The sequence below is a fragment of the Macaca nemestrina genome, chromosome 9 (genome assembly GCF_043159975.1).
Source record: "Macaca nemestrina isolate mMacNem1 chromosome 9, mMacNem.hap1, whole genome shotgun sequence".
NCBI lineage: Eukaryota > Metazoa > Chordata > Mammalia > Primates > Cercopithecidae > Macaca > Macaca nemestrina.
This window is the reverse complement of record NC_092133.1, coordinates 86789566-86807678: the sequence shown is the minus strand read 5'-3', so window position 1 is coordinate 86807678 and position 18113 is coordinate 86789566. Positions and strand designations below refer to the sequence as shown.

The 18113-nt window shown below is 41.3% G+C and overlaps 1 protein-coding gene across 5 annotated transcripts in view; it reads left to right on the top strand.

Annotated features, from left to right (window-relative positions):
- LOC105486617 (poly(ADP-ribose) glycohydrolase) overlaps positions 1-3510 on the top strand; it is a 135586-nt gene extending 132076 nt beyond the window's left edge. For 2 of the 5 annotated variants that reach the window (XM_071069998.1, XM_071069997.1), the window contains exon 18: positions 643-3502. In XM_071069998.1, the coding sequence (XP_070926099.1) occupies positions 643-797 (155 nt within the window). In that variant the 3' untranslated portion in view covers positions 798-3502. Of the gene's footprint in view, positions 1-642 lie in introns of all 5 variants that reach the window. The other 3 variants (XM_011749547.3, XM_071069999.1, XM_071069996.1) reach the window with 3 other exon arrangements.
- The last annotated feature ends 14603 nt before the right edge of the window (positions 3511-18113 follow it).

Below are 18113 nucleotides of genomic sequence, written 5' to 3'. Positions count from 1 at the left end.
TGGTATCTAGATGGATTATACACCATTCAGTGGAAACACTTGCTAAATCTGGATGAATCACAGTGGGTACGAAGAAACAAAAGCATGACTCTGAGCGGGAAGAACAAAGCTCTCAGAGGGGCAGCATGTGCAGAGTCTGTTTGTTCTGGCAAAGTTTCATCCACAGTCTTGATAGAGTACATCAGCTTACTAAAGTAAGGTCAAGAAGCTGGAGTTAGTGTTCATTTTTGCTTTTGTGTCTATAAAAATCTAAAATGGGAGAGATGAATGAAGGTAAGTTCAGATCTGAGAAGCACCACTGTCCTATTTCTCAGACCTGCCAGTGCTCATCCAGTGTGCTTCCTACCTCAGGAGCTAAGTATATAACGAGGGCTGCCGTGAACTCCCAGGAGGGTGCATGGACAGTGTACCTGTATAACCTGTTGTTATCATGAGCTAAGAAGTTGTTGCTTTAAAGAGTTTTTAAAATTTGTTTAATTTATGTTGGGAAAGCCTTTCAGGCATATGAAATTCATGCTGTATTTTCAAAAGCCAAATCTGAGCATATGCTATTTAGATTAAGATAAAACTGGAGTGTTCTTTCTAAGGTTTTTTTCAATTACATACTTTAATGTGCCTCTGGTCTGACCTTTGGCTCTCCAGGAGACGTGTATAAGCTGTTGCTACGATATTACAATGAAGAATGCAGAAACTGTTCCACCCCTGGACCAGACATCAAGCTTTATCCGTTCATATACCATGCCGCCGAGTCCTGTGCAGAGACTGCTGACCATTCAGGGCAAAGGACAGGGACCTGAGGAGCCGAACGGATAGCATCTTCTCCCACCTCCCACCAGAGACGTCCTTTTGAGCTGTCAGGTGTAATATATGAATTGACTTAAGTTAATATAAATGTGTATATAATCCACATTTGTAGTCAAGGATGCAATCTCTTCCACACATATGCAATTGTCAGTTGATACATCTAAACCCCCTCCATCCTGACTCACGTGGACTTAGATATGTTTTGTTTCTATTTTCTTCTTTTTCAGTTTTCATTCTTTGATGTTTATTTCTTTTGTCCATCAGATCTCTTGTGAAATCCCATGGAAGGTTGTGCTCAGCCTGTCGGGTCTCTTTCTTCCTGCCCATATATTATACCAATTGCTTCTGCAGCCCACAGATGCCAGCAATGCCAGGAAACAAGTTGAAATCCAGGAATCTCTTTAACTGATTTTGCTAAAAATTTCCCTGTGAGCCTTCCACTCAACTCGTAATAGGCTTGCATTGTTTAAGTTTTTAAATTCTGAAAATTAATAATTAGGGTTTTTCTTCATATATGTTGCATAATGCAAACCTCCTAGATTAAAATAGTTTATTTATTTAAGATAGAATAATTTCCAGAAATTGTCCTTTTGAGATAATCACTTTTATCTATAATGGTTTGTCTGTCTTTTTTCTTCTGATCAGTTTTTTTTATACCAGTTTTGAAAACTGAGATGAAAGGAAATGTGGAATAAAAGGGGGTTTTCCTGATGTGGTGTAAAGAAAACAGATTCAAGAGAATTGAAGATTTTTTTTGTTTCTTGGTACTTTTTTCTTTTTAAATTAGGACTAATGTTTCTTTTGTGGTGCTTGAGGCATATTCATATAACCAAAGTTTGGGAACTGGGAACTTCATGCTGATTTGTACATAATGAAGTTTCTCAGGTATTCAAAGGTTATATAGTGAATAAATTTTCATTAATAAATCACTTTGTCAGAAATTCCCATATCATCTATATTTTATATATGTATATATAAACATATGCTCTTTAAGTGTGTCTATATGTGAGCACATAAAATCTAAATAAAACTGGACTGGTGGGAAACAATTAGGTTTAGGCATTATCTGGGTTCTGTTTAACGTCCTTTATCACAATTGTCCATTTTTAAATCTGGCGACAAACATAAACAATAATGTCTTTCAGAGGTTAAAATGAAAGCCAAAGCCAATCCTATGTTAACCGAAAGTAGAGTTTCATCACAGAAGCACTACTCAGATTTCCAAAACAATCCTAAACCACCCTGTTGATGTTCTGGTTTACCATCAGCTGTCAGGAAATGCTAATGGCCGTCAAATCCTATTCATAAGGCACTTCAGTGAATGGCCTGACCTCCTGCTACTGGTGGGAAAATGGCAGGGCCTTGGCTGGTGGCCATAGCTCTTTTTGTTTATGTAGAGATTGAGAGGATAGTGCGATTTGGCACCTGAAGGCAGCCACTTGTCACTGAAGTTTTTTACCACAATAACTAAGATTTTTAGTCATCTCTCAAATTTGGAAGAATCTGTCTTTAGTTCTGTTGATACTAAAATCTTCCCCAGTCTGTGCTTTGGTTGCAGATTCATGGTTGTTTCATGTCTTCACTTTTTCTAGCCCCACACTCGTCCCCTCCCGTGCAGCCCAAGACTAAGTGACCTTTAAAATATTTCATGAACAGGGTAGGTTGGTTCTTGTGGTAGAGAAATCATTAATCCAAGTAAGAAGTCACCCAGCTGGGTATTCTGGAACACAGAAGGTAAGACTCTTTTGTGGAGAGCTGTGTAAACAAATGCCTAACTCCTAACATAAATGTAAGATGGGCCAGCTAAATGCCCTTTGTTGACTTAATACAGGAGCTAAGAGCCAGTCAGTGACTGCCATCCCGATTCCACTGGGGCCTAAACTCCGGGAAAGTAGCACTAGAGGTTACAAAATTATATTCTAATGGAAATGTTGCATTTCCCTGTAGTGAATCCATACAAGTAGGGCAAAAAGTGAAGTGTCTTTTATTGTAGCTGGAATTATATTACCTCAATCCAAACAGTATAATTTATTCCATAAAAGACAAAATTAGCTTAACAAATGAACTTTACTTGGTTATCAAAGTATTTTAAAATATGGAGACCTTGGGGATAAATTAATACAGGAAGTTCTTGGTGGTAAAAGGTGGAGACCATCATTGTGGAATCTCGCATTTTCTATTAAGGTTTGTAATAGTCCTACAAACTTAGACATAAATTTTTAATATTTGATAAGGAACATTCACTGAAGAATTGATAATAGACTCAAAAATATAACTGTTATCGATTAATACATGATCTGTCCTTGAACACACATTCGCCATTATCTAAATCTCACATTATTTAGTTTATTTATTCCGCAGATACCAATAGACATGTTTTCACATTGTGGCATCTCCCAAATCAAAATACTTCTAAAAATTGGTAGTATGTCAGCTGGGCGCAGTGGCTTACGCCTGAAATCCCCGCACTTCGGGAGGCCAAGGTGGGTGGATCACCTGACACCATGAGTTTGAGACCAGCCTGGCTAACATGGTGAAACCCTGTCTCTACTAAAAATACAAAAATTAGCTGGGCATGGTGGTAGGCGTCTGTAATCCAGCTACTTGGGAAGCTGAGGCAGGAGAATCGCTTGAACCCAGGAGGCGAAGTTTGCAGTGAGCCGAGATCATGCCATTGCATTCCAGCCTGGGTGACAAGAGCGAAACTCCATCTCAAAACATGGTGATTTGAGTAACAACTATATGCCAGTCACTTTGAAGCTTTGGAGCTTATAATTGTGACCAAGATAGACTGAGTCCCTGTTAACAAGTTTATACTGTAGCAGGGAACATAGACAGTAGCTATAGATAAATCTTGATTATTGTAAGATTCTGTAATATTAGAGTGGGGTAGTCAGGAAATTTTTTTTTAAGGAGCATTTCAGACATATACAAAAATAAAATAGGGTAATAAACCTCCATATACCCATCACTCATCTTCAATATTTATCCATTCATGGCTAATCTCACTTCCACCTATATTCCTACCCATTTACCCATGCCAAATTATTACAAAGTTCATTCCAGACATTATATTTTATCTGTAAATCAGTATATCTTAAAAAGATGACCACAGCATCATCACACGCACACATCAAAATAATCGGGAAAGGACTTCTGATTCCAAAAGATGGAGTAAACATACTTTTCTCTATTCTTCCTTCTAAGCTCATTTAAAAAGCCCTGAACATTATATGTAAAACAGACAAGAACACTTTGAAAGGTGGAAAAAAGAAGGCAGAATCGCTAGAGACCTTGGGAATCAAGGAATAAAATAGTGGTGAGTTCCCTGGATTTTCTTACTGCCTTGTGTATCCCATACTTACTACCGGTTACTGGAGAACCCAACAACCTGGAAAGGCTGCGTACAGACAAAGGTTCGAGAACAGCCCGTTCGCTGCAGCTAAAGGACCAGGAAAGAGCAACCAAAAGCAGTGACACATTGTCTACAAGACAAACACAAAAAAAGAAAACTAAGAGAATTAGTTGCCAGCAGATCTGTCCTAATAAAATGGCTAAAGGAAGTTTTTTGTTTGTTTAACAGTCCAAAGGTCTTTTTGTTGTTGTGTTGAACATCTATTATGGTATGAATTAGTAGAGAATAGGTTCTGGCAACTCAGGCTCCTTGCCATTGGTTCTCCGAAAGTGTGCTTCTCTGGGCAGAACAGGCTGGCACCTCAGTTAAGCCCAGGTACCTTTCTTTTTGGCTTCCTTCTTTTTCTGGTCATTTTCCTTCACACTTCTCAGTATGCTATCTCACCCCTTAGAGTCCTTACTACACTCAATATGCACATTAATCTCTTGACAAGAGTGTTTCCCTTAATTTGTTTACATCAATGCCAACAGCATGGTGGGTAACATTGTGGACTCCCAGTTTTGCCATGGTAACATTTGTGGGACATTCCTTTTCAAACAGTTCCCATACTGATGTCTATGGTATGACTTTTCTTGTTAGATTCATGTGTATGTGGCCAAAGGAACAACTGCATGTTATAAAAGGCCCAGAGAACATATATCAGGTGCCTCTCCTCTTTCCTTTTCCGTTTGTCATTTTGGTGAATTATTGGAAAATGGTGGTTCTGGCTGCAATGCTAAAGCAGTTCTTGAAACAGAAAGGAAACCATCAAAGAAGGAATCTTAGAACATAAGGGAGGAAGAGTAGAAAGAGTAAAAATATGGGTAAATACAGTACACCTTCATAGGTTTCTAAATTACATTTATTGAAGCAAAATTATAATTCTGTCTATTGGGGTTTTCACTGAATGTACAGGAAATAATTGTTATAAATGTGGGAAAGAAAAGGGGCATACAGGTAAGGTTTCGGTTCACACAAACAGGTAAAATGTTGATGCCAGTAGACTGTGAAAAGCTATACATAATACAATGTAGTAGCTAGAGCAACCACTAGAAAGGCAACGAAAAGACATATACTCATAAACACTATAGATAAACCAAAATAGAATTCTAAAAAGAAAAAAGTCCATTAACCCACAGAAAGAAAAAAAGAAAAACCAGTGGGGGGAAAAAAAAAAAAGGCAGAAAAACCAAAAGCTGGTTCTTTGGGAAGATCAATAAAATAAATAAGTCTCTAACCAGACTAAGAAAAAAGTAAAGATACAAAATTACTAATATAAAAAATGGCTAGGCTCAGTGGCTCATGCCTGTAATCCGAGCACTTTGGGAGGCCAAGGCGAGCAGTGTTATGCCCAGACTGTTTGTTCCCCAAAGAAGACCACCAGAGTCCAGAGTCAAAGCCAAGCGGCAAGGATCTTTACTACAAGTTCGAACCTGGTCCCTCCTTTACACAGTATACAAGAGGGCCTCGAACAATGCGAGCGTTTGCTTTTTATAGCCCGAAAGTTGTAGGGGAACAAAGAAATTCTTTTGGCTCCTGCGCTTTCAGTAACCTTGAACGGCTGTCTCCTTATCGGAGACTTTCCAGGTGGTGTTTGTACTGGGCTCAGGGAGTTTGAGAGATATATGGTGGTGGGATGGGAGGATGGGATGTGTTTGTGCTAGGCTCAGGGAGTTTTGAGCCCGGGGCTGAGGAATGTGCCCAGCTCCTTTCAGCAGATCATGAGGTCAGGAGATCGAGACCATTGTGGCCAATATGGTGAAACCAAGTCTCTACTAAAAATACAAAAATTAGCTGGGTGTAGTGGCGCGTGCCTGTAGTCCCAGCTACTCAGGAGGCTGAGGCAGGAGAATCGCTTGAACCTGGGAGGTGGAGGTTGCAGTGAGCTGAGATCGCACCACTGCACTCCAGCCTGGTGACAGAGTAAGACTTCATCTCAAAAATAATAATAATAAATGAAAGAGAGGGCATCACTACATATCCCATGACATTAAAAGGATGATAAAGGAATATTATGAACAACTATGTTCACAAATTTAATAAGCTAGAAGAAATGGACCAATTCCTTGAAAAACACATCTGCTTTAAATCACATGAGAAGAAATAGAGAATTTGTTTTATGACTAGACTATGACTAGACCTATGATTCTTAAAGATAATGAATCAATAATTAATGACCTTCCAAACAAAGCATTTGACCCAGATTTCTGGTGAATCCTACCAAACATTTTTTTAATGTTAAAAAAAATAATAAATCTAGATACAGACCTTACACTCATCACAAAAATTCACTGAAAATGGATCATAGAGCTAGATGTGCAATGCAAAACTATAAAACTCCTAGAAGACAACATAGGAGAAAATCTGGTTGACTTTTTAGATGCAACACCAAAGGCACACTACATAAAGGAAATAACTGATAAACTGGACTTCATTAAAATTCTGAACTTCTGCTCTCCAAAAGACACAGTTAAGGGAATGAAAAGACAAGTTTTATATTTGCAAAAGATCAAAGGACTCAAAGCTTAACAATAAGAGAAAGAACACCTAATTAAAAATGAACAAAAGGGCCAGGGGCGGTGGCTCATGCCTGTATCCCCGGCACTTTGGGAGACTGAGACAGGCGGGTCACAAGGTCAGGAGATCGAGACCATCCTGGCTAACACAGTGAAACCCCATCTCTACTAAAAATACAAAAATAGCCGGGCATGGTGGTGGGTGCCTGTAGTCCCAGCTACTCAGGAGGCTGAGGCAGGAGAATGGCGTGAACCTGGGAGGCAGAGCTTGCAGTGAGCCAAGATCACACCACTGCACTCCAGCTTGGGCGACAGAGGGAAACTGTCTCCAAAAAAAAGAACAAAAGACTGAACAGCCATCTCACCAAAAATGATACACAAATCACAAGTAAATGTATGAAAAGATACTCAATAATAACGTGTTATTAGGAAACTGCAAATTAAAACAATGAGATGCCACTACATACCTATTAGAACGGCCAAAACCAAAAGCACTGACAGCATTAAATGCTGGCAAGGGTGTGGAGTAACAAGAACTCTCATTTATTGCTGGTAAGAATGCAAAATTTTATAGCCACTTTGGAAAACAGTTTGACATTTTCTTACAAAACTAAACATACTCTTACCATATGATGCAGCACTCACACTCTTTAGTATTTATCCAAATGAATTGAAAACACAAAAACCTGTACATAGATGTTTATAGCCGCTTTATTAATCATTTTCAAAATGTGAAAGCAACCAACATGTTCTTCAGTAGATGAATGGATAAAGAAACTGTGGTACATCCTGGCCAGGCGCAGTGGCTCACGCCTATAATCCCAGCACTTTGGGAGGCCGAGGTGGGTGGGTCACCTGAGGTCGGGAGTTCAAGACCAGCCTGACCAACATGGAGAAACCCCGTCTCTACTAAAAATACAAAATTAGCTGGGTGTGGTGGAGCATGTCTATAATCCCAGCTACTTGGGAGGCTGAGGCAGGAGAATCACTTGAGCCCAGGAGGCAGAGGTTCTGGTGAGCTGAGATCACGTCACTGTACTCCAGCCTGAGCAACAAGCGAAACTCTGCCAAAAAAACAAAAACAACAACAGCTATGGTACATCCAAACAATGGAATATTATTCAATACTAAAAAGTGAGCTATCAAGCCATGAAAAGACATGAAGGAAATTTAAATGAATATAACTAAGTGATAGAAGTCAATCTGAAAAGGTTACATACTGTATAGTTCAACTATATGACAGAGTGGAAGAGACAAAATTTTGAAGACAGTAAAATATCAGTGGTTTCCAGTGCTTATGGGGAGGGAGAGATGAATAGGTGGAGCACAGAAGATTTTTAGGGCAATGAAACTGTTTTGTATGATACTACAATGGTGGGGATATGTGTCATATTTATAAAAACCCATAGAATGTACAACACCAAAAGTGAACTCTAATGTAAACTATGAACTTTGGGTGATGACGTGTAAATGTAGGTTCATTGATTGTAAAAAAAAAAAAATGTACCAATGCAGTACGGGGTATAGATAGGTTGCGTATGTGCAGGAACAAGCTATATGGAAACTGTAATTTCTGCTCACTTTTGCTGTAAACCTAAAACTATAAATGTGAAGTTTATTAATTTAAAAAGTGGCTGACTCTAAGCCCTAATACGTTAGTAGTTACATGAACTCTAAGGACATTAAATATAAAAGACAGATTGGCTGAGCTTATAAAAACAAATGCAATTATATGAACTATATGGTGTCTATAACAAACTTACTTCCAGTCTAGTAATATGGGTAGATTCAAAGTGAATGAGTGGAATAAAATGCATACCTTGCAAACATTAATCAAAAGAAAACAGCATTGGCTGTATAATATGAAGTAAAGCAGACCTTAGAGCAAAAAAAGTTGTCAGGGAATGAGATATGTTACATGATTAAAGGGTCAAGCCACTGAGAAGACAACAATTCTAAATGTTTATGCACAAAATACAAGGTTGTAAAATATGTGAAGTAAAGGCCAATAGAAATAAAAGATGAAATAGACTCATCTACAATTATAGTTGGTAATTTTAACACCCCTCTCTTAACAATTGACAAAACAACTTGACAGAAAATCAGCAAAAATACAGAGGAACACAACACCACCATAAATCAACAGGGTCTAAATGGCAGTTATGGAACACTCTATCCCAAAACAGCAGAATGCAAATCCTTTTCAAGTGCCCGTGGAACACATGCCAAGATAGACTGTATTCTGGGCCATGAAACAGATTTTTAAAATTTGGAATCATATAAATGTGTTCTCTGGCACAGTGGATCAACTAGAAATCAATAACAGAAAGATAAAAGAAAAATCTCTAAAGACTTGGAAACTAAACAGCACACTTTAATAAATGCATCAAAGAGGAAGTCTCAAGGGAAATTTCTGAAATATATGTTGAACTGAGTGAAAATGAAAACATCAAAATGTGTGGGATGCAGTTAAAGCAGTGCTGAATGGGAAAGTTATAGTAGTAAGTGCATACTTAAAGAGGAAAACTCACAAATCAACAACCTAAGCTCCCACCTGAAGATACTGGTAACAGGTAAAAGAAGCCCAAAGTGAGCATAATTCAACAAAATAAAGAGCAGAAATCAATGAAAATGAAAAACAAAAATCAAGAGAGACTCAATGAAACAAAAAGCTAGTTCTTTGAAATAACAAAATAAAAAAAAATCTCTCACAAGACTGAAAGAAAAAATAAGATTCAAATTACTAGTATCAGGAATAAAACAAGGGCTATTATTACAGACCTTCCAAATCTCAAAAAGGATAATAAAGGAATGCTCAAACAACTCTATACATATTTTTTACAACTTAGATGAAATGGACCAAAAACTCCAAAAGTACAAATTGCTACAACTGATTGAATACATTGCCCTAAAAATCCTCTGTGCTCCATCTGTTCATTCCTCCCTCCCCCCAAGCACTGGCAACGACTGATATTTTGTGTCTTCCACAATGTCATATGTTGGAATTACATAGTGTGTTAGTGTGTAGCCTTTTCAGACTGGCTTCCTTTTTTTTTTTTTTTTTGAGACTGAATCTTGCTCTGCTGCCCAGGCTGGAGTACAGTGGCGCCATCTTGGCTCACTGCAACCTCCGCCTCCCAGATTCAAATGATTCTCCTGCCTCAGCCTCCTGAGTATCTAGGATTACAGGCACACGCCACCATGCCCAGCTAATTTTTGTATTTTTGGTAGAGACGGGGTTTCACCATGTTGGCCAGGCTGGTCTTGAACTCCTGATCTCAAGTGATCTGCTCACCTCAGTCTCCCAAATTGCTGGGATTACAGGTGTGACTCATCGCCCCCGGCCCAGACTGGCTTCTTTCACGTAGTTAAATTCATTTAAATTTCCTCTATGTCTTTTCATGGCTTCATAGCTCACTTCTTTTTAGTACTGAATAATATTTGATTGTTTGATGTAACGCAGTTTCTTCATTCACCTACTGAAGAACATCTTGGTTGCTTCCAAATTTTGGCAATGACTAATAAAGCTGCTATAAACATCTACATGCAGATTTTTGTGTGAACGTAAGTTTTCGTTTGCATAAATACTAAGGAGTATGAGTGCTAGGTCATATTGTAAGAGTATGTTTAATTTTGTAAATTTATCATTTGAATAACCATATAGCTAGTAAGGAAATTGAATTTCTAATTTTATAACTCACAATAGGCAATCTTCAGGCCCAGTCTGTTTCATTGGAGAATTCTAGCAAATATTTAAGGAATAATTATGCCATGTCTATACATTCTCTCTCAGAAAATAGAAGAGGAGAAAAAACTTCCCAATTCCTTTTAATACCAAAACCAAAGTAAATAAAAAAAAACTACAGACCAATATCCTGTGGGAATATGGATGCAAAACTACCTAAAAATATCTTAGCAAATAGCAAATAGAATTGAGCGATAAAGTGGGATTTATCCCAGGTATGCAAGGTTAATTCAATATTCGTTTTTGGTTTTTTTGGGTTTTTTTAAGACAGGGTCTCACCCTGTCATTCAGACTGGAGTGCAGTGGTGACAACACAAGTCACTGATCCTTTCACCTCAGCCTCCCAAGTAGCTGGGACCACAGGCATATGCTGCCATGCCTGTGGGGAAAAGAAAGAGAGATCAGACTGTTACTGTGTCTATATAGAAAGAAGTAGACATAAGAGACTCCATTTTGTTCTGTATTTGAGATGCTGTTAATCTGTGACCCTACCCCCAACCTTGTCCTTGCAAGAGACATGTGCTGTGGTGACTCAAGGTTTAACGGATTTTTGGCTGTGCAGGGTGTGCTTTGTTAAACAAGTGCCTGAAGGCAGTATGCTTGTGAAAAGTCATCACCATTCTCTTAATCTCAAGTACCCAGGGACACATACACTGCCAAAGGTCGTAGGGACCTCTGCCTAGGAAAGCTAGGTATTGTCCAAGGTTTCTCCCCATGTGATAGTCTGAAATATGGCCTCGTGGGAAGGGAAAGACCTGATTGTCCCCCAGCCTGACACCCATGAAGGGTCTGTGCTGAGGAGGACTAGTATAAGAGGAAAGAAGACCTCTTGGCAGTTGAGATAGAGAAAAGTGTCTGTCTCCTGCTGCTCGTCCCTGGACAATGGAACATCTCAGTGTAAAACCCGATTGTATGTTCTGTTTACCGAGAAAGGAGAAAACCGCCTTAGGGCGAAAGGTGGGACTTGCTAGCTCAATGCTGCTCTTTATGCACTAAAAACGTTTATGGAGATGTTTGTATATGCATATCAAGGCACAGCACTTTTCCTTAAACTTATTCATGTCACAGAGATCTTTATTCATATGTCTTACTGCTGACCTCTCTACGTTGATCCCTTTTTCTAAGATGGTAAAGATAATGATCAATAAATACTGAGGGAACTCAGAGACCAGTGCCAGCGTGGGTCCTCTGTATGCTGAGTGCTGGTCCCCTGGGCCCACTTTTTCTTTCTCTATACTTTGTCTCTGTGTCTCATTTCTTTTCTCAAGTCTCTCGTTCCACCTAACGAGCCTCCCAAAGTACTGGATTACAGGTGTGAGCCACCATGCCCAGCTGGTTCAATATTTGAAAATGTAATCTATCACATCAAGAAGCCAAAGAAGAAAAGTCATATGATCAATCAAAAGATGTAGAAAAAAGCATCTGACAAAATTCAAGATTCATTCATGTTAATAGACTCTCAATAACCTAGGAATGAGGAGGAACTTCCTCAACTTGATTTTTTTAAAAGAAGCTATAAAAATATATAGCTAACATCATACTCAATGTTGAAAAGTTAGATTTCTCACATTTAAGATCAAGAACAGGGCAAGGCTGTCTCTTGTCACCATTACTTTCCCACATTCTACTAGAAACCCTAGTGAAGGCAATAGGACAATAAAAGAAAATTTTAGAAAGCCATACAGACTGGGAAGGAAGAAATAAAACAGCTTTTATTCCCAATGGAATGATTATCTAGAAAATTCTAAAGAAATGACAAAGAAAACAAACTAATAAACTATTGTAGTAAGGTTTCAGGTTACAAGTTTAGTATACAAAAGTTAATTGCCTTGCTGTATGCTAGCAATGAACAATTAGAATTTCAAATTAAAAACAATATTTACATTAGTGCTAAAAAATGAAATACTTATGCATAAAGCTCACAAAATATGTACAAGATCTATATGAAGAAAACTACCAAACTCAGACGAAAGAAATAAAAAATACCTAAATAAATGGAGAGATACCAGCCCAGGCCCAGTGGCTCACGTGTATAATCCCAGCACTTTGGGAGGCCAAGGCGTGCGGATCACAAGGTCGGGAGATTGAGACGAGCCTGACAAACATGGTGAAACCCCATCTCTACTAAAAATACAAAAATTAGCCAGGCGTGGTGGTGCGCACCTGTAATCCCAGCTACTCAGGAGGCTGAGGCGGGAGAATCACTTGAACCAGGTTGGGAGGTTGCGGTGAGCCGAGATCACACCACTGCACTCCAGCCTGGGTGACAGAGCAAGACTCCATCATAAATAATAAATAAATGGAGAGATATTTCATGTTCATGGATCAGAAGACTCAACATTGTTACCAAGGCTCAACCTGATCAATGTATTCAACATAATCTCAATCAAAATCCAGCAAGTTATTTTTGTATATTGACAAAGTGGTTCTAAAGATTGTATGGAACAGTAAGACTCAAAACAGCCAACACAGTACTGAAAAAGAACATTGGTAGACTGACATGACCAGATTTCAAGTCATACTATATAGCTACAATAATCAAGACAGTTTGGGATTGGTAAAAGAATACAAATAGGTCAATGGAACAGAGTAGAGAGTGCAGAGATAGACCCAGTGTACCCACTAATCTTTGGCAAAGGAGCAAATGCAATTTGATGTAGAAATGATAGTGTGTGTGTTTTTGTTTTTTCGGTTTGTTTGTTTTGAGGGAGACTCTCACTCTGTTGCCCGGGCTGGAGTGTAGTGGCATGATCTCGGCTCACAGCAGCGCCGCCTCTGGGTTCAAGCAATTCTCCTGCCTCAGCTTCTTGAGTAACTGGGTTTACAGGTGCCCACCATCAGCTAATTTTTGTATTTTCGGTAGAGACAGTGTTTCACCATGTTGGCCAGGCTGGTCTCGAACTACTGACCTCAGGTGATCCACCTGCCTTGGCCTCCCAAAGTGCTGGGATTACAGGTGTGAGCCACTGCACCTGGCTGAAATGATATTGTTTTTAACCAACATCCAAACTGGACATTCATGTGCAAAAGGAATCTAGACACTGACCTTATACCTTTACAACAATTAAACTAAAAAACGGATCATGGACCTAAATACAAAACACAATACTATAAAATTTCTTGAAGATACTAAAGGCCAAAATCTAGGTGACCTAGGTTCGGTGATGATGTTATGCCCAGACCGTTTATTCCCCGAAGAAGACCACCAGAGTCCAGAGTCAAAGCTAAGCAGCAAGGATCTTTATTACAGGTTCGAACCTGGAGCTCTCACTTGCTCGTGAAACGAGACGGGCAGGAGAGCTCCCCCACTGAGCTTCGAACAATGTTATATAGTCTAAGGAAAGTAGGCATAGAATCATTATACAAATTAGAGGTATGATTGGCTGGAGTTTGAACAAAGCGATTTGGCAAACTATGATTGGTTCCTGCCATTTCTGATATTTTGGTTCAAACTTTGAGGCGGGAGAGCAGGTTTATGGCAGCAAGAGTTTATCTTACTTAAACACGTCTTGTGACCTTGCCTCAGAACTTACAAAATCTCTGGTATGTGCAAAACAAAATCTTTGGTACGTGCAGAAAACCAGGTACTCACAGAACTTACGAAATCTCTGGTATGTGCAAAGATTAGAGAGCAGAACAAGGGTGTAGCGGGTGGGGGGCGGGTACACATCTATCTTTGTGTCCTTTCATTTCTCCCTTCTCATAAGTAACTGGATGTCCAATCTTGGATTTCCAGAGTCTTATAATATAGCCTCACTTTCTGGGTGCAGGAGAGGCTGGTGATGGCTACGGAGGACCATTAGTTGGATGGTATCAAACCTTTCTCTGACAAATTGTAAAATTTTATTTACCACACAGGGGCCTATAGTGAATAGAAGTAGTAAAGACATTAGGGGGCCTAAAAGGGGTGCCAGAAGGGAAAACATTGAAGAGCTCCACCAATTGTTAGCGGCTGTAGTGAATTGTTGCTTTTTCATTTCTAAGCTTAGTTCGTGTAGGCGTTGGACTCTCTCCTCAACTAACCCTGACTCATTTATATAGAAACAGCATTCTTCTTTGAGGAACATACAGGTACCTCCTTTCTCAGCCGTGAGTAAGTCTAAGGCTCTGCGGTTTTGAAGGGTGACCTGTGCTAGGGAGGTGAGCTGCCGCTGAAGGGAGGCTAGGGAATAGGCGGAGTCTTCCATAGCAACAGAGAATTGTTGTAACAGCTTGTCGTTTTCTATCATGGAGTGTTGTAGGGCCCCTCCTGCTAACCCTGCTGCGACGACAGAGGTGGTTAAGGATATTCCGGCAATTAGTGGTAGAAAAACTGCTCGTCTATGTCGCGCAGTTTTAGTTGGGGCGGTCCCTGCCCAGCCTACGAACTCTGCCGGGGTTAGCAGTGTCAGTCGGGGAACTAGGGTAACAGGGATACACAACTGTCCGTCGGAGATGCTTTTGGACAGAGTTTTTAACAGAGTCATATTACACCAGAAGAACACACCAGGGGGAGCATATATGGGACTATTAGGGTATGTAGCCGATTGGTTACAGAGGCTGTTGCTAAATGCCGAATAACAATAGGGGTATTTCTCTTGGTATGGGTCACGGTACAGGGCTACATCGGGTATCGTGACTATTGATGAGTTAAAACCTGTATAGTTTGTGGGAGGGGAGGATAGAGGAACAGCCGTTAATGGTGGTCTTCCTAGGGTTGCACACATAAAACAAGAGGACAGGTCGCCTAAACCAGTGAGGTTGGCGAATGCTAGCCCTTCCCGTAATAGAGTTAGCCAGGAGAAGGGCTGCAAGTCTTGTGATAGCTTGGTTTCTTGCCTGTGGATTTGTGTGTGGATTAAGGGTTGAATCTGGACTAGACTTCTCCACAGATATAAATGGCTACTGGGCCAGGTACTAGTTGATGAGTAATATACTCCCCCATGTTGTGGGGTTGTCCACCGAGAGTCCCATGGGTCTCTAATTATCCAAGTGTAAGTGACGGGAGACTCAGTTTTGTAAAAATACCACCCTTGTCGTTCTCTCCAGTATCGGACAGAGTGCGTCTTACAGTAGCTATATGGGCAACCTGCACTCTGGTGCCACCAATAATTTTTACAATTATATTCAGTTTGATCATATTCGAAACAGATCATGGGTATTGCTGGTTGGGCAATCTGGAACCTGGTGAAATTGAGGTAAACTATAGTATTACACCCTGAGGGGGGGCAGTCTGCGCTAGCTAGCAGTTTACCCGCTTGGGGGGTTTCCCCGGGGTGAGTTTTGTTCTCATAGAGCCAGAACCTCCAGACATAGGGATTAGACGGCGCAGCAGTGAGGAGAGTCAGATGCATAAGGCATAAAAGCATAGGTAAGCTAGACATGGTTACGGCTATGGGGATGACGGCGCAGGGTTAGCTTTAAGGGATTGTTCTTAGCTTTGTCTACAGTCCATGTAACCGGTGCTCCAGACGGCTCGAGAAGGTCGGATGTTTGACGTGTGTGTAGTGGATCCACGAAGCGATGCCTTCTACTTTGAGAGCGGTGGGAGTAGTCAGGAGTACTTGCAGTGGTCCTTTCCACCTGGGTTGAAGAGTTTCTTGCCGGTGGCGCTTGACTAGGACCCAGTTTCCCGGCTGGAACGGATGAGGCGTCGGCGGAGGTCCTGCCTCGTACAGTTCTCGTAGTCTGGGCCAAATTTCCTGGTGAATTTTCTGTAAGGCTTGTAAGGAGAACAGGAGCTCAGAGACATTTTCAGTTTCAGGTTTGAGTAAGTCATCTTTTAGACTGGGGACCAGGGGTGGGGGTCTGCCATACATGATTTCATATGGTGTGAGGCCTAGTCTGTAAAGGGTATTTCGGGCCCGGAACAGAGCGTAGGGGAGAAGTACTACCCAATTAGCGCCAGTCTCCATGGTCAATTTAGTTAAGGTCTCCTTCAGAGTCCGATTCATCCTTTCTACCTGTCCTGAGCTTTGGGGCCTATAAGCACAATGTAATTTCCAATTTGCCCCCAGAATGGAAGCCAAATCCTGACTTACCTTAGCAACGAAGGCTGGTCCATTGTCTGACCCTATTTGGACGGGAAAGCCATACCTGGGGAGGATTTCTTCCAAAATTTTCTTTGCTACAACCTGAGCAGTTTCTCTCTTAGTTGGGAACGCTTCTGTCCATCCTGAAAAAGTATCTACAAAGACAAGTAAGTACTGATACCCATATTTTCCAGGCTTTATCTCAGTAAAGTCTATTTCCCAATAGATACCAGGCCTAGTTCCTCTACACCTAATTCCTGCGGTGGTCTGGGTTTGGGGGCAAGCGTTGTTTAGTTGGCAGGCTTTGCAATTTGTTGTGACATCGCTGGCCAGTTCAGCTATGCGCCTGATTCTAAACTTGGCGTGCCTGATTCAGTCCATCATTCGCCGGGCACCCAGGTGGGTTGTCCGGTGGATGTGTTCCAACACCTGCCGTCCTAATTTTTCTGGTAGGATGGTTTGGTCATTTATATCAGTCCACCACCCATTTTTAACCTGTTTTAGGGGAAGCGTGTTCATCCATTCGCGATCCTGTTCGGTATAGTCGGGAAAACATGGCAAATTTCGCGGGCCAGGATCGGGGAGCTGGAGCGCGAGGAGCTGACTGGGAGCTTTTGCTATGCTCCTTGCGGTTTGGTCGGCTAAGAAGTTGCCTCGAGCAATTGGCGTAGTTGGTTTCTGATGCCCAGGGCAATGTACGATAGCCAATTTCTTTGGTTTCCACAAAGCAGTTAATAGAGCTAGGATCTCTTGCTTGTTTTTTATTTCTTTGCCTTCGGCTGTTAATAGCCCCCTTTCTCTGTAGATGGCCCCATGTATGTGCGCAGTAGCGAAAGCATAGCGGCTATCCGTGTATACTGTTAGTTTTTTCTCTGCCCCTAGGGTGAGGGCCTGTGTAAGGGCTATCAGTTCGGCTCTTTGGGCCGATGTCCCTGGAGGCAAGGGTTCCGCCCAGATTACCTCAGTCTCTGACATTACAGCCGCTCCTGCATACCGCTGGCCTTGGTGGACGTAGCTGCTGCCATCAGTGAACCAGGTGAGTTCTGTGTCGGGGAGCGGACGATCTTGCAGGTCCTCCCGCACCCCATGCACCTGAGCCAGTATCTCAGTGCACTCATGGGACGGGGCGTCCAAGTCTGGATTTGGCAGCAGTGAAGCAGGGTTTAAAGAGGTTGGGGGCAGAAAAGTTATTCTGAGGGGGTTTAACAGCAGTCCTTGATAGTGGGTGAGCCGGGCGTTACTCATCCATCGGTCCGGCGGCTGCCGGAGGACGCCTTCAATGGCATGCGGGGTTATAACTCGCAACTCTTGCCCCATGATAAGTTTATCAGCGTCTCGGACCATTAGGGCGGTCGCCGCGATTATCCGGAGGCAGGGTGGCCAGCCAGCAGCCACTGAATCTAATTTTTTTGACCAATAGGCAACTGGCCTCTGCCAGGGGCCTAGGTACTGTGTTAACACGGCTTTTGCAACACCCTTACTTTCATCCACGTATAAGTGGAAGGGCTTGGAGACATCAGGGAGCCCCAGCGCGGGGGCTGATAACAAGGCAGTTTTGATTTGCTGAAAGGCCAGCTCAGCCTCTTCCGTCCAATTGAAGGGCTGCCGTTCCTTTGTTGCCTGGTATAGGGGCTTGGCTAACT